The sequence below is a fragment of the Melospiza georgiana genome, chromosome 1 (genome assembly GCF_028018845.1).
Source record: "Melospiza georgiana isolate bMelGeo1 chromosome 1, bMelGeo1.pri, whole genome shotgun sequence".
Taxonomy (NCBI): Eukaryota; Metazoa; Chordata; class Aves; order Passeriformes; family Passerellidae; genus Melospiza; species Melospiza georgiana.
In genome coordinates, this window is record NC_080430.1 from 25665396 (window position 1) to 25681315 (window position 15920).

The 15920-nt window shown below is 38.8% G+C and overlaps 1 protein-coding gene across 5 annotated transcripts in view; it reads right to left on the reverse strand.

The window, feature by feature from the left end:
* SLC25A13 (solute carrier family 25 member 13) overlaps positions 1-15920 on the reverse strand; it is a 99008-nt gene that overhangs the window by 48176 nt on the left and 34912 nt on the right. For all 5 annotated transcript variants that reach the window (XM_058026398.1, XM_058026416.1, XM_058026424.1 and 2 more), the window contains 2 exons: positions 14540-14655; positions 665-804 (listed from right to left, as the gene is read on the reverse strand). In XM_058026398.1, the coding sequence (XP_057882381.1) occupies positions 665-804; positions 14540-14655 (256 nt within the window). The remainder of the gene's footprint in view (positions 1-664; positions 805-14539; positions 14656-15920) is intronic.

The following is a 15920-nucleotide window of genomic DNA, read 5'->3' on the forward strand; positions in this document are numbered from 1 at the left end:
TTTTATTAGCATATTTTACTTCCTGAAACAAAGTACCCGAAAGTACAAACAGACAAGAATTCCTTGCAAAAAGTAGCATTTTATTCTTTATATGCTACAAGCAAATTTTTTCTCTCTAAGATAAGCTTAATTCAAAAAAGATCAAAAGTAAAGTGTATGGAAATTACTTTTAACAAATGTTACTGCCTATCAGCTCTGAATTAAATATATGTTTGGCAAACATGCTGTTCACAGACAGAAATACTTCTTAATATGAGTCTGGCAAGTTGAGTCCAAAATGTTCAATACTGTTATTTAACATTCTTTGACTAGTAGATTTAAAAATACAGGAGATTTTCAGACATCAAAGTCTATGTTTTTAATTTCATGTCTGTATCTACACAACAGTGTAGAAAAAAAACACCTTCTGCATACAGGTGTATGTTTCTGCATACAGGTGCAAAAACAAAGGAAAAGGAAAACAAAACAGCCTGAATCAGAAGTTTTACCAATAGCATATCCTATTTATCAACATACTATACAAGTCCAGCACTCTGATTGTAAAAGCCTACACTTGGTAAGTATTTCAACTTCGCTACCAGCATGATATTTGGCAAGTCTGCAAATACTTTGATTCTTGCTTCCTTCCCATTACTCTTGACAAGCCATACTGTATTAGACCCACCAGTAAAAACTGAGTGAACTCGGCGTAGGTTAGGTGTCTTTTTCTATCCTTTCCAAAATGCAGCTGTACGAACTCGGAATTCCAGTTAAAAGGAATGTGCTGATGAATCGTGGTCTGGCCAAAAACTTGTTTGGCATCCTCTGGGAAGAAAAGAAAAGTGTTCATTTAGTAATAAAATAAAATAACAACAGAGACAAACATATAAACAAATATGATATTTTATAACAGGAAAGCAATATTGTTCATATAAATTAGTAACACATTGTAAAGCAAACCTAATGTTTTTTGTTTACCTAAATCATCACCCTCACAAATAGTTCCTGAATAATACTTTTACTTGTGAAGTTTTATATGCACAGCATTTATTTAAAAGGAGCTCAGATATTTCAAGTTCAAGCAAGGGAAAATTAAAATTAAAAGACAATTTGTAAAAAGATTATTAAAGCTAGCTAATTTTCAGCATAATCTTTTCAAGCTGCTAACAATGTCAGTTTTGTATCACTATAATTCATGCTTCTATATTTTTCCCAGAGCTCACCACATTCAAACAAATCAACTGCAAAAATACCATTATTCCAAGATCCAGTTTTCTGGAGTTACTTGTGGAGCACTGACAAGCAGGCCAGGGGATGGGGGGAGACATGGCAAGCAGGAATAAAAACTTATTGCCAGCACTATGCAGATTTTAAACCTAAATCTCTTCTAAGGAGGAGGGGCATCATGACAAGTATGATCACGCCTAAATACAAGCTTCATATTTAGTATTCACAACTGGGCAACAGTTTACTACACCCTTGGTGGACTGGTAACACACAGCAGTTTCTGTGAAAAAGCAACTATTTGATACACAATCAGTAGTAAGGACCACACGTTTCTGCAACTAGACAGTGTATACTGTAAGTAATGAAAACAGCAGAGAGATCTGAGCAAGTATTTGTCTCAAAGGACAGAGCCCACTTCAATATGATAGTTTTGTCTCAGCCAAAAAAATAGGGCAGAGAAATCCTCTGAAGACAAGCTCAAGGCCAGAGGTTCCCAGCTGCTCTGTGCTCTCCTAATTGCTGTATGACTCTTCCAGCAATGCAAGCCAAGAGCCAGTTCTTGTCTCCTGTGAGTTCCTTTGAGCATGGAGAGATGGTTCCCAGGAGTCACTCCCTACCCACAGGCTGGGCCAGGAGCTGGTCTGCTCCCTTCACGCTTTGTGGAAGAAAGACCAGGAGTGCAAACCACGAGCTCCTGTCTGTCTCTGCAAGCAGCAGAGCTGTAAGCCAGTTCCCAAGCACGGCTGGTGCCTGGGGTTGAGGAAATCAGCACAGCTTAGTGCTTGCCTGTGTTCAGAACAAGCTGGGAATCACCCCACTGGAGCCAGCCTCTGCCTGCCAGGCGGGACTGGGAGCCACCTTCCACTCCATTCCAGTGCCACAAGCAAAGGTGGGAGCTGACTCCTTGGGGCAATGAGGTTGTGTCTCCTGTGCATGCTGAGTTCTGGCTTCTGGTTCAGTCCATGCCAGGCAGGCACAGCAGCTCTCTTGACTTGCGGAAATATAGCCAGGGTGGAATCCCCTCTTTTAGGCAAGGAAGCAGGTAAAAGTGAGTGAAGTGGCACAGCTGAGAACCAGGAAGATGTCAAGAAGAGCCCAAGTAAAAGAAGAATAAAGACACAGGAAAAAAAACAGTCACAAAGAGATGAAAGGGGCATGTGTCCTGCTGCACTGACCCAAAAGCCCTGCACATGGTATTACCCACAAGAACAGCTTGTTCTAAAGCAAGAAGGCTTCACTGAGAGAGCAGAAATGAAACTGCAGACCTCTTCCTGTCTCACAAACTAGTCTGTAGTTTCAGCTTTAAAAACACAGCACTCACTGATCCCAGGAAATCAGCGGTGAAAGAGCAAGTTGGATTTAACCTACAAATAGAAAGACTAACCCCAGTTAACCTCAAATTCATAAAATTCATAACTCCAAGTCCTAATGTCCTATGAGAATTTTCTCCAAGCAAAGTCAATGCCCCCAGGACAGCCCCATTGTTCATTCATGTCTTAAGCTCCATCACAGCCAGCTTGGATCTTGTCTGCCAGCATTCTCCCAGAGCAAAATTCTGCTCTCAAAGCAGTGGGAGAGAAATCTATTGGTTCAGGGTGAGGTCCTATCCCTCTACTTGAAGTCTTTCATTTAGGGTGCTTTCTACTGACACAGATCAAGGCACCTTGCCACATATCACTGGAGATCACATTTATAAAGTTCCTGCTTTCTGCCAGACTTTCTTCAAAGAAGGCAACCGGCATGAAAAAGACAGCTTGTCCTGCCTGCATACAAGAGGAAATAAAGGTTGTCTCTTTCTGGCAGTGACCACTGCTTTTCCAGAGAAATAAAAACATTCACAGAGAAATCAGATGTTCATCTGCTTCCTCTTTCCCTCTCATCCCATCTCCAGAATTCCCCCAGAGCAAGCCACTGATATTTTGTGGATGAGATTAGGAACAAATAATCATTTACCAAAAGCTGTGGCAGGACTCCAGACTTGCCTTTGTCAAAGAAAAAAGCTGCATTCTTACCTGATGCAAGGTAAGAGCAGAAACTTAGCTAGTATAAAATGTGTCTCAATTAGTTTTGATGGGGCAAAGCTCCATGCAATTCTTACTTCTAATTTTTAACATAAGAAAGTTGCACAGTCTCCTTTGAATATGCCCTTGTACTTTTATTTTAATTTATTATCATGCATAAGCCACCTTGAAGGAACAATGTGTCCTGCTCCCACAGCTCTGTGTCCTGTAAACCCTCCTTGGCTGGAGCCCAAAATTAAAATTCCATCTCAAGAAAATGAAACACAGAATCATAGAATGGTTTGGGTTGAAAGAGACCTTAAAGATCATCTAGCTTCAACTGCCCTGCCATGGGCAGGGACACCCTTCACTAGACCATGCTTCTCAAAGCCTCATCCAATCTGGCCTTGAACAATTCCAGGGATGGGGCATCCACAGCTTCTCTGGGCAACCTGTTACACTGTTTCACCACCCTCACAGTAAAGAATTTCTTCAATATAACTAACCTAAACCTACTCTCTTTCAGTTTAAAAGCATTCTCCCTTTCCCTATCTCATAGGCTCCCTTTGGGTGCTGGAAGGCTGCAATTAGGTCACCCCAAAGCCTTCTCTCCTTCAGGTTGAACAACCCCAATTCTCTCCACTTTCCCTTAAATCATGGGTTTCCTCCTCTGGAGTTGCTCCAACAGGTCCATGTCCTTCCTGTGCTGGGGACCCCGAGCTGGATGCAGTGTTCCAGGTGGGGTCTCACCAGAGCACAGCAGAGGGGCAGCGCCTCCTCCCTCACCCCGGTGGACATGGACATGCTGCCTTTGATGCAGCCCAGGACACCTCTGTGTCTGGGCTGCAGGGGCACATGACCAAGACATGCCCAAACGTCAGGAAATGAAAAGAATGGTAACTTCAGACTAAATACAATGTTTAATTATTGGCATTACAAAAGGTAAAGGAACGCACAGCAATGAAAGTGAAAACCTCATCAAGCCAATTTGGAATATAATAAGGTCTCTATCCAGACCATTTGCATTCCCTTGGCTGTTTTAGAGATTAAAGGCCACAAGGATGTCTCAGAAGTTCACTTAAGTACAAGTATCACTCTAAACATTCCAAGTTAAAGATGTGCACTTAATTTTTCCTATGACCTGGAAAACACAGACTACCACATCAGTGAAGATACAGTAAGAGAATCCACACAACTTGATCTTTTCACAATCATACTGTATATTGATGTCAATATGACTTGGCAACTACTACTAGATGCTTTTCTGACAGAATGCATGTTGGATTATACAGTGCAGGCAGCTGACTGGAAAATTGCCTACTGTGCTTCTACTGATTCTTTGATGGCATGAGACGTGGTATCCTCTTTGCCACTGCTTTTTTATTTATACCCCATACTTCCTTTTTGCAACCATTTGTGGTGCACAAACTCCTATGCCCAGTGAACAGCCTTCTTCTTCTTCCATTGCTAGGTCTCATTACCCATTCATCTACCACATCACTGACTCAAGTCTCATCTCTAGGCAGATTGCCCAATTCAGACATTAAAAACCATTCATACTACACCAAAAAATGGAAGCGTTTTAGCTTCTGATTTAACCATCAAAATGTATCCAATTATGTACCAGAGCTCACTCCAAGTTACTGTTCAGTTCTAACAGTGTCATCTCCTAATCATCTAAATCCAGTATTAAAACAAAAAATGGACAATGAAAAAAATGTAGTTTTGCATTAAACCTGCAGTTGGAAGTTCCACAGCTATCCACAAGTCACTTAACTAAACACAGCAAAACACAGAGAAGCTGAGGTGTGCCTCAGTAGCCAGGAGTTATGATGTCTGCTTAGACTTTTTTTTTAAAGGAACCTGTTTCAGAGCTAGACAGTAATTTGTAATGGAAAGGACATCTGGATTTCACGGAGTCCAGTCAAAGACAGTCCAACCAGAAGAGGTTGCTCAGGGCCATGGCCAGATGAGGTTTGAACAGCCCCTCATGAATTTCTGACTCAGGATAAGGGAACATTGAAATCCCAGAGGGTCATAATCAGTGGCACAGGGTCTAGTTGGAGGCCTGTCACCAGTGGCATTCCACAAGGTACAAGACTGGCCCCAGTACTGCTCAGTCAGCAAGTTCCACTTGAACATGAGGGTGAAAAACTTCACTGTTTAGGTGTCTGAGCACTGAATCAGATTGCCCAGAGAGGCTGTGGAGTCTCCCTCATGGGAATTACTCAAAAACCATCTGGACACAATCCTGTGCCATGTGCTCTGGGATGACCCTGCTTGAGCAGGAAGGTTGGAGCAGATGACCCACTGCGGTGCCTTCCAACCTGACCCACGCTGTCATTCTGTGAACAACTCCAACAACAGAGATTCCACAACTTCTCTGGGCAACTGTGCTTTGATCCTGAACAAGTATTTAACCAAAATATGCGATAAATGGAAGCTTTAAAATCCAGTTCAGAACACTGTTTAATTGCTTCATTTCTAAAAAAAGCAAAATGTTAAGGCTTCAATGTCAAGAGCCACAACAGCACAAAATCAATCTAGAGCCAGCAAAAGATACAATTTGTGTGTTTGCTTTGCTTGAACCAGAGCTGTAAGAAAGCAAAATAAGCAACAGGTTGAAGTCATTTTCAGAAATCCATGCTGTCACTTTTATCCATCTTTTAAAAAATTCAACTCTGAAACTCAATTTTAAAATAAATTGCAAGGTTCTAAAACAAATAATTGTTTGTCCCTCCACAGTCTCTAACTAAAAAATAGCAGCCTTGCCATTCATTTCTGATCACTGCATGAAAGAGTTGGTTTATTTTCCCTCCAGGTGATCTGCCTGCTGATTTACAGTGGGGGTTTTTGGTCCCTTAATTCCTGGGAACCTTCTTCTCTGCGCTGTACTGATGTGTATGTTTAAACGCTTATTGCACAAACAAGCATGCTACATTCACATTGTCATTCCTGTGATTCCATTCCATTTTCATTCCTATGACATTCCATGTCCTGTGATTAAGAAGTAAAATAGAAATAAAGCATGCTTTGGAATTACTACAGATGCACTTGACACAGCAAGGAGCACCAATATTCTCCAAATGAAATTTGGACTTACAAATTTTAGGTTTTAAAAGGAAAACTCTGAAAGTCATTATTCCACTGTATTTTGTGTCTAAGGAAAGTCACTTAACAGAACAAGCTACTAAAATCTTTACTGGATATAGTCCATAAATATCTGAATATCTGACATATTAAATCTGAAATTCTTTCAAACTATTTATTTTGAAAGTATATTTTTTAGATGTAGACAGAATCAACACCTCTTTACTTTTACACCAGCAGGGACTAATTTCACTGTAGCTGTGCAGCAATAAAAAATTTACTTCAGAATTCAGATGTTTGTTTCCTACAGCAATTTAATATATGAACCAAAGTGATAAAAGCAAACTCCTGGCTCAAGAAATAACCATGAACTTTACACTTTACTTTTCAGCATAGACTTGAAAGCTTTATATCTTTAACAGCTATTTTACTTAGATAGATGATATTTAAAAAAATCACTTTCTTGCAAAGCATTAACACACATTTTCCCTCACTTAAATACTTCAATTTCAAACACACCACAAAATGTACTCCCACAACAGTACTGTATTAGTATAAAACTATTTTAGTTCAATTAAAATGTCTAACTATCTACCCTCAAACCTATCTAAACTGTAATTTTCACTTTGAGCACTTCCAGCATATTCTCAGTTTTGTTTTCTTTTATCAGCTTCTTAAATCAGGTCCTGAATTCCAAATGTTAGGAAAATATAGTCATTAACTGCTAGGTAACAGCAGATTTTCCAATTTAGAAAACTAAATTACACACACCACAAAAATATGTGTATTTTGCTATCTGAAATTTCATATTAAAATCTGTAATAACAAAACACTTTTCTGGCTTCTAGAACTTGCTAAAGTTTCTACTTTCTAATCTACAATTCCAGGCCAGTTTGAAAATGGGATGGGGAAAAATCTTAATAAAAAACAAGCTTGAAGTGATATACAGCTCCTGACATGGTTTAAAATATGTTGTGGTGTAGAAGCTTTTGGTGCCTCCCCAAGTGCTGCCTAGTAATCATGTTGGAGTTTATAGGATATACAGATGGCAGACCCTCAGCTTACCAAAGAGTTACTCTGTTAACTAAAGAGTGACCTCATACAGTTGAAACTGACTCTCAAACTGGCATGTTCCCACCTTTCCCACACCAATTTCTTTTTCTTTTTAAGTAGCATGAAGTAGCAGCAGAAAGCAAAATATTTTAGCCATCTGAGCATGTAGTATTCTTGAACTCTCCCACCTATTGGAAGTGCTCTCTGTTACCTCTATCTTTTAAAATTGGAGCCATTATAGTCAATTGTGCAAATCTATGGTTGGTCGTCCGTAAAAAGAGGATTTTTAACTCACTGAACTGGAACATCTTCCAAGCAGTTCTTCAGATCTCTGACAAGATACCATACAGCACACACATGCCAATCTGATATTCCCATACATCTATGTTCAGTTGTTCAAAAAACACTCATTTATCACTTGGAAAGTTTCAAAAATCAGGGTAATTCTTTTTGTAATAAAACCTAATTATTAAGAGGTGCAATAAAGGTCCACATATATAAAAAAATGGATGTTTTTTTCACCTCCAGATGACATACCAGCATCTGGAGCCCATCAATGAGAAGCAAAAAGCTTATGATACTTGTTGATACTTGTTAGGAAATGCATTTGTTAACTTGGCACACACCCTCAGGCGTTAAAAAAGACTGTAGTGTGACAGCCCCACTGGAGTGCCAGCATCCTCAGAGGCAGCCACAGCAGGGTGGAGAAGCAGGAGCCTGGAGTCTCCCACTAAAGCTGGTCACTTCTATTCCGAGGGGAGCCACAACCATTTTGTGGCTGAAAGAAGCAACAAAGGCTGTGCAGCACCTGGTGTACACAGAGGTGAGATGAAGACCAGTATCGGTAAATAAATGTCTATCAAATGATGCAAGTAGACTTTAAAGAATATGACTGCCAAACAGATCCCTCAAAATGCCTGCAGCAAACCATGAAATCCAATACCAATCCTAAAAAATGTTCAGCATGCATTCTCTTTCAGGACAGAGACACTAGCTACTGAACATAAGTCATTGCCCTAGACAAACTTTTCAACCAGGACAGAGAAGTCTTGAAGATTAATTTCACATTAATGAAAACACTATAACACAGAACATGCTTGTGCTATCATGATTTTTCCCAATCAAAAAAATCCATGATAAGCTTCAACTTCACAAATCTGCTGAAATTGTTGTCTTTTTTATCCTCTTATCTTCCCCCTCCTCTGGTTGCTTCTGCCCTTGTCACTTCTGAAAACTACTAATTCACTTTCTCCTTGGCATATTCATGCAGCTTCCTTTTCAATTTGGCCCTAATTTTTGACTGAGATGCTTGTGCACTTCTGTTACCTGTGTTAAATATTGAAAATACTACCAAAAAATAAAAAAAAAAAAAAAAAAAGAAAGCAAAGAGCAAAAAAGCAGGCTCTTTCCAAAAGTACCATCGCCCTCAGCAAGTAAAAATCTGGATTCAAGGTTGTCTGCTTCTTCTATCTCCACTGTTTGTGAGGGGGAATGATATGAATTTACACCTGGAATATTACATAATTTGCTTACTTAAAATGTCTTCAGAAATTTTCCAGAATGCAATCCCTTAAAACTATTTCTACTTAAACTGCAGCTATCCATCATTTCAGTTCACTTGCAACAGCCTTACATTTTTTTGTTACCCTTCCTGGCCTCACTAGAAGTTAGCAACAAACTGCCAGCACCCTAACACCTCAAGTTTGAAAAGCACTAGGCCCTCTGTGGGCATAAAAAATAAATCTAGTCCTCTTGCCCTGAATAATAATAACAATTTAAAAAAGAAACAAAACAACCCAACCAGATGACTTCTACCAAGGTAAACAGCACAACCTGCTAACAAAAACAGAACATCACTTCTATTTTGTCCATACAAGGCAGCTGGGGGATGATGCATGTGACATACACAGAGAGGCTGATGGAATGGGGTTTTCTTACGCTGGAGATGGGAGATGCAAAGGAGGAGCTCATTGCTGTCTACAGCTACCCAACAGATGAAGGGAAGACAAAGATGCACAGGGGAAGGACAAGAGGCAATGGATGCAAGCTGGAACATTGGCAATCCCAAGCAGGCATCATGAATTTAGTTTTCCACTCAGGAATTTAGTTTTTCACTATAATAGTGATAAAACTCTGGGAAATGCTTGCTCATAGAGGCTGCAGAATCTCCAGCCTCAGAGATTATTTAAAAAAATTGATTAGATATTTCCCCTTGAGCCACTGGTCTTGATGGTGGTGCTGCAAGGGTTTGACCCATATGGCCACACTCACTTCCAGTCTGAATTATTTGATGGTTCTCTTACCATCCCCAACAAAGCAACAGAACAAAACCAACAACAAAGAACAAACTGAAACACTGAATTTCAGTTCTGGATTATGTAGAAAACTCAACTGCATTTTCTAGACCAAATGAAACCAAACAGTGTAACAGGACAAAGCTTCTCCTAATATTTAGAACAACAGATTCACTTTGTATCCAAACAGGCTGGTTTTTATTTGCTTGCATCCAAGTCTGCCTGGTTATATAACATTTTAGTTAAAAGAGAAAAACAAAACAAAAACTTGCCAAATTGACATATGTCTAGAAATGAAATTCTCAAAAAACAGCCTGAGAAGATTTCAAAAATTGTTTTGAAGAAAATAAATATACTAACAAGTCTAATTCACATCCTTTTGTAATTAAAACTGGCAATTATTTGTGCAAAATCCAACACTGTACAAACAACAAAAAATATAAGAGACTGAACAGATTTCACATCTGCAATGCTGCAACTGGATCCATTGTATCTAGGCAGCTGTCATTTGTACATCAGCAAATGTTCACTGCATAGGTGAAGCTGTGATGTGTAAGCTAACAAATCACTATCTGCAACTGGTTTCAAGGCAATTTGAACCAGCAATGGAAGTATCACTGATAAATACTAAATACTACAGTTAATCAAGAGATCAAAGCTTACAGCTACAGCAATTTATTTTGTTGGTTCAGATTTAGCTTTCCATTGCTTTACATGGTGTTCGGTGTACCAGACTGGGCATCACTAAGCTAGGTGTTGTGCAAGAGATAAAAAGAATTACAGATTCCATAAATCAACCAAGTCATACCAGCAATTGCAGTGCAAAGCATAAAACAAGTAATCCTCTGTAATGAAAGCAAGAGCTACGTCGCACGATCAGAAGTTAATTCTTCGGTCCTGAAAGTAATTATGAAACTCTGGCAGTCATTTTTTGTATATTAAAAAAATAACAGAAAATTTTCATAGAGGAAAAAACTCTGAAGCTCATCACAATAGCTGTGGAGCTATTTAAACTTCTCTTAAGAGCTATGTCCTTTTAGAAAGTTTACAAACAAGTATTCAGGTAATTCAAGTATCAGGCATCACCTAACAGGAGCACTTAGTAAGATGTATCCTTAACTAATGTGTTTATCTAACAAATGTACTGATATAATTAATAACAGAAGCAGAGACCCACAACAGCTGCCAATAAAATTTTGGTTAAAGAAAAAAGCAAAATCCAGTGCTCGAATCTGCAGCTCCTACACTTAAAGAAAAATTTGGAGATTGGGTTCCTAATTTCCTTGATATTTTTGCTGGCTTTGGGGGGAGGTTGTTGTTTTGTTGTTTTGGTTTTTTGTTTTTTTTTAATAAAGGACTGACATTTGACAGCATACTCATATTTCTCAAAGCAGCACAACACAGCATCCATTTTGAAACAGCTTCAGATTGAACTAGAGGACGTCTAGAAAAGAAAACCAAAACCATAAAACCACACACTGTACCACAGCTCCATTTCATTAAGTACAAAAGCAAGATTTCTGTCTGTCTGGTGGGTAATTCTACTTTAATACAAATCAGAATTGAAATCTTTAAAGCAGGTTCAATAATGGTTGGCAGCACAGACTCATGCAACCACAGCTCTTATTGTTCCTTTCCTAACTCCCTTAGCAAAGTCAACATGGACAACACTTATTTTGCCCTACACTAGGGCTTGTGAGAACTGGTATCAGAAAATGTAGGTTCCAGTTCCTGGGTATCACTACTGTGTTATTCACAGCTCAGAACTGTTAGGTACCATTGTTTATTTTACCCATCCAAAATTAAAGATGAAGATTACAATGACTTCATTTTTAAACACTTTTTTATGCAACCATCTCACCTTTTTTTAAATGCCATCTAGTAAAGAATTTCAAAGGGCTCTGCTTCTTTAATGAGGCATTAAAATACAGTCACACGACAAAAAAGCAACTCTACTAAGTCTCTTAAACCCCTGGACTTACATTATCAGCTTTTATGTGCCTGTCAACACTCAACAGTAAGAAGCAATGGTTTGCTCTTTGCCTCGAATTTAAACTTTCCTGCTGAGAGCTTTAACTCCTTACAAACTGTCAAAGCTTTGACACTTCAGCAGAAAGTAAATCTACAACATGATGCAATGGCCAGGTGTAGTCTCAACCAGCCACTAGCCACTAATTTACTAGTGGCCATTTAATTCACCTCAAAAAGCAATAAACTAGAAACACTTCCCACCCCCCCGTGTACCCACACTGCTTGCACATCAGCCCTTTTAAATAGGTAATAGCTCTGTCAAAGAACCAGGTACAGTTAACTTGCCGCTTTAAAGAAATGAAACATTTAAAATTGTAGAGATGTCAACATACGGCTGAAACGCAAATCCATTTCCAATCCAGAAGCTAAAGTAAGAGTGCAGCATTTTTCAAGAAACTAAGGGCAAAGTGATAAATTGGAACTTCTTTACCAAGAACATTTCTCTGAGTATCTACAGCCTGGATCTCACATTCAGTGTACATGTTCATTGGCATAAAGCTCATTATTAATTCCATTAACAAAGATACCAAGCCAGGTGCACCTGTGAAAGAGTAAGAGTTGGACGGATTTCCATGGTAGAAAATGTGAAATCCACTGCTGGGAACTATTCTGCTTGGTACAAGCTAAAATATTTGTATCATTATTTTAGTGTACAGGAAAAAAAAATTACTGCAAAGATAAGCCATACTGTTTCTTTATAACAATAAAATGAGACAGAGACTCAAAATGAGAGCCTTGAGATACTACACCTAACAGCAGTATACTGAAAAATTATCCTTTCCCTATTCTTCTGTTCCTTTCACACTGTAATTCCACAGTATACAAAACCCCTATTTAAGTCTCCTAACCTTGATAAGGACTTGATACTACTCTCATTCAAGTGAATGGAAAAAGATCTCATAATTGGCCTCAAAGATGCATGACTGAGGCATTGAGTGGCAAAGTTACAGGATAGTATTTTAATAATGTATTTATGAAAATATTAGGGGTTTTTTCATAATAGCAGGAAAATAAAGTCCTTTTTTCTCCTTGTGATATAAAGTAAGGAACTAGCCTTGTCTAAAGGTCAACCATTTCTGCTGAGAATGCACAGCATGAAACAGGTCTTCCATCCTCCCCAGTCCAGGCATTTACTGGGGTGGTAGCCACAAGGTAGTACACAGAAGTTACAAATACATCTATGGTTTCAAAAGGGGAGATGAAGGAATTAAACAAAAGCTATCTGAGGTTCTGCCAATGTTGGCATGTCTCCTCTTTCAAATACCTTAAATACAGTCTGGCATGGGATTTTCTCTCATCACTAGAAGGACTTCAATGGACTTCAAATGCCAAACAAATCCTTTGACTCACTGTGTCAAACCCCAAGGGAAACATCTGACAGCAGGAAAAGTAGGAACAAGAATGCCAAGAGTTAAAAAGTTAAGTCAGACTGATTCAGCATTCAGATCAAACAAATACAGTTCTTCCTAGATTATTAATGAGCGCTCCAAGCAACCAGTGGCTCTGACACAGACAAGAAACTGCACATCACAGGCATTCCAGAGCTCTGGTCTGCCTTCACTGGAACAAAACCCTAGTAAAATATGCATTCCCTCCTGTTTTAAAGCACGGCTTCTCTGTCCATATACATACACAAAACTGTTAGGCACAAAATACTTCCTTCATCAAGGTTATGATCTACAGATTTTTTTTCTGAAAATTCTTTAACATCTGTAGTAACTTCTGAAATACGTCAAACAAAAAGCACATCTTTCACACCCTCAACACACTACGAAAATAATAAAAAACAAAAAAGACACAAGAAGAGACAGCAAGTTTTCTCACCAGCCACAACTTCAAATAAAGATTTTTTGAGATAGTAGAAAGAATACAATGATGTTTCAAGCAGTGGTTACAGAATCTTGTTAGTTCAAATGGAAAGAGAAGGGCTTTTTAACTGAGCATAAGACATGTGTGGGAAATACTAGTAAAACACAATGGATGTGTGAACCATATATTTTGGAAAGACAAGAGAGTCAAAAGCATCAAAATTTCCCATTTACTTAGAACTGTTTAAAAACCAAACAATAAAACTTGATATATAGGAATGACCATGTCCAAATGTAGCAGATTAGAAACAGCAATTTTAGATAGAGTAGGTACTCAGCAAAAAAATTCCCCATACTTTTTCAAGTGGAAGCTCAATATCAGAAATTAGTCCAAACTGCTAAATTCTGAATCCTTCTTTCAGACTGAATGGCCCTTATCATTAGGCAGGTGGGAGGTAGTCCTGCAGATATCAAAGGCTATCTCTAGGATATCTAGAAAGAAACAGTCCTCTTAATCAAGTTTTAAACTGGCCTAAGTGTATCTCATTATCAGTGCAAACATCACACTTCCAATGCACAGCTGAGTTTTACAGGGGGAGGGAATGGCAGAGGGCATATAATAATGAATAATTTTTATAAAATCTCACAGAAAACAGTTTTAAGCCTTAGAAATCAGTCAGCTTGAAATATAGCCAATTCAAACAAAAAAATAATTCAGGGTAATGATTTCAAACCAAACATTCACCCAGGTCTTCTGGCAACTTCCTTGCAGTTTTACAATCATTTCCTATGGTCACCTATCACTGCTGGTCTGGACCTGCACAAGCATGTTGGGGAAGAGAAAAAGAGAAGTGACCAGTCCTCCAGAGAAAACAATGATGATGACCTTGGCTTCATACTGTGCATAGATAAATGATTCAAGAAGTGGAGGCATGAAGTTGCTTGGCATTAGTGTAGTTCCACTACAAGTCACTGTTTTCTACAGTAACAGGAGGTGAAACAGTTTGGCATAGGTATGGATTTTTACATCAAGAATGCACATTTAAGAATGTCTTACCAAAAGTAACTTCTCCTTTGCCAGTCTTGTCAAACAGCTGAAAGGCTACTATGAACAATGCATCTGGAGCACACAGGACTGATTCAAATGCCACAAACTCTTGAAAGGATATCAGCCTAAAGGATGAAGGAAAAAACAATAACTATGAAACCAACTTGCTCACAAAAAACTGAAATATAATACAATATTGATTATACAAAAGAAATAAGACCATAACCAAAATATGTTCAAAATGTATTCAGCAGGGATTAAAATTTATCCTAAAATGCCCTCTCCCCAATGCTGTCAGGAAGCCTTTATATCACTAAAAGGAAATGTCTGTTGAACAAGGCATTATTCTTCTCAGCAAGTCACAACAGAACATAAAATAAGCAAAACACTCAGCATGGCTACTCACGTCAGCTTTAATGTCTAACTGAACTGCCCTCTGGGGGAGCCTACCTCCCTCCACTGGCAAGACAGAGCCAATCAAGACATGAGTAACTTCCCTCAAAACTCAGTACTTAGCACTTTTGGAAAGCAAATCCATTCAAGACCTACACGCTGCCACTCACTTCAGAAGGAACCGATCAGAATGTGTTATCTGTTTGCTAGCAACTTATTAGTCATCCATCACAGCCCTCCAGTCCTGCATGTTGAGTCACAAATTTCAATCAGTAGTCTGCATGTTCTTCCTCAGCCCAAGAGCAGTTTATTCAAATTCATCATTACAGCCTGGTTCCTAATGTGCTAGCACAGTAGTAGGGCATAGATAAAAGCAGGGTTGTCCTTCCAGAAGTTAGTTCATAAGCAGAAATATGTAATTAGACAACATGGTATTGTTTCCAGCAGTAGGTTTGATAACAGCAAAGACCTTGAACATTCTAATTTCTCTGCATCACACCCAAGAGTTCAAATGGAGATCAAACTCCTGTTCTTAAAGAGGCAAAGGCCAACTATTCTTTTTCCTGCTTCTTTAATGTCTAGGCTGTAGAGTTTAAAATAATCTTCAAATATGTGGTGGCAGGGCCTGCTAGCAGTCTGGGATAGTTAAGATTGCTGTCTCTCAGGCTGCTTTATGTCAGTGTAGCAGGCATGTAACTTTAATGGGTTCGTGTGGCAGCAGCTGGTGAACAAGGATTGTTTCTGAAAAGCACAAAATTCAGTGTATCCAATGTCAAGAAACACACACAAACCCAGGGGATTTTTAATGGAAACCAACTATATTCTTAGGACTTTGGTCCAAAGTGACACTGGAGGCCATTCAATGAAAACTTCTACTCAGTATGCAAAAATAGTGAGGAACTAACAGGTTGAATACGTTGGAAAAGATGTTTTTTTCCATTAAGTTATGATGACCCGTGACTATACAGCAATTTCCAGTCACCTGTTTTATGGGAAT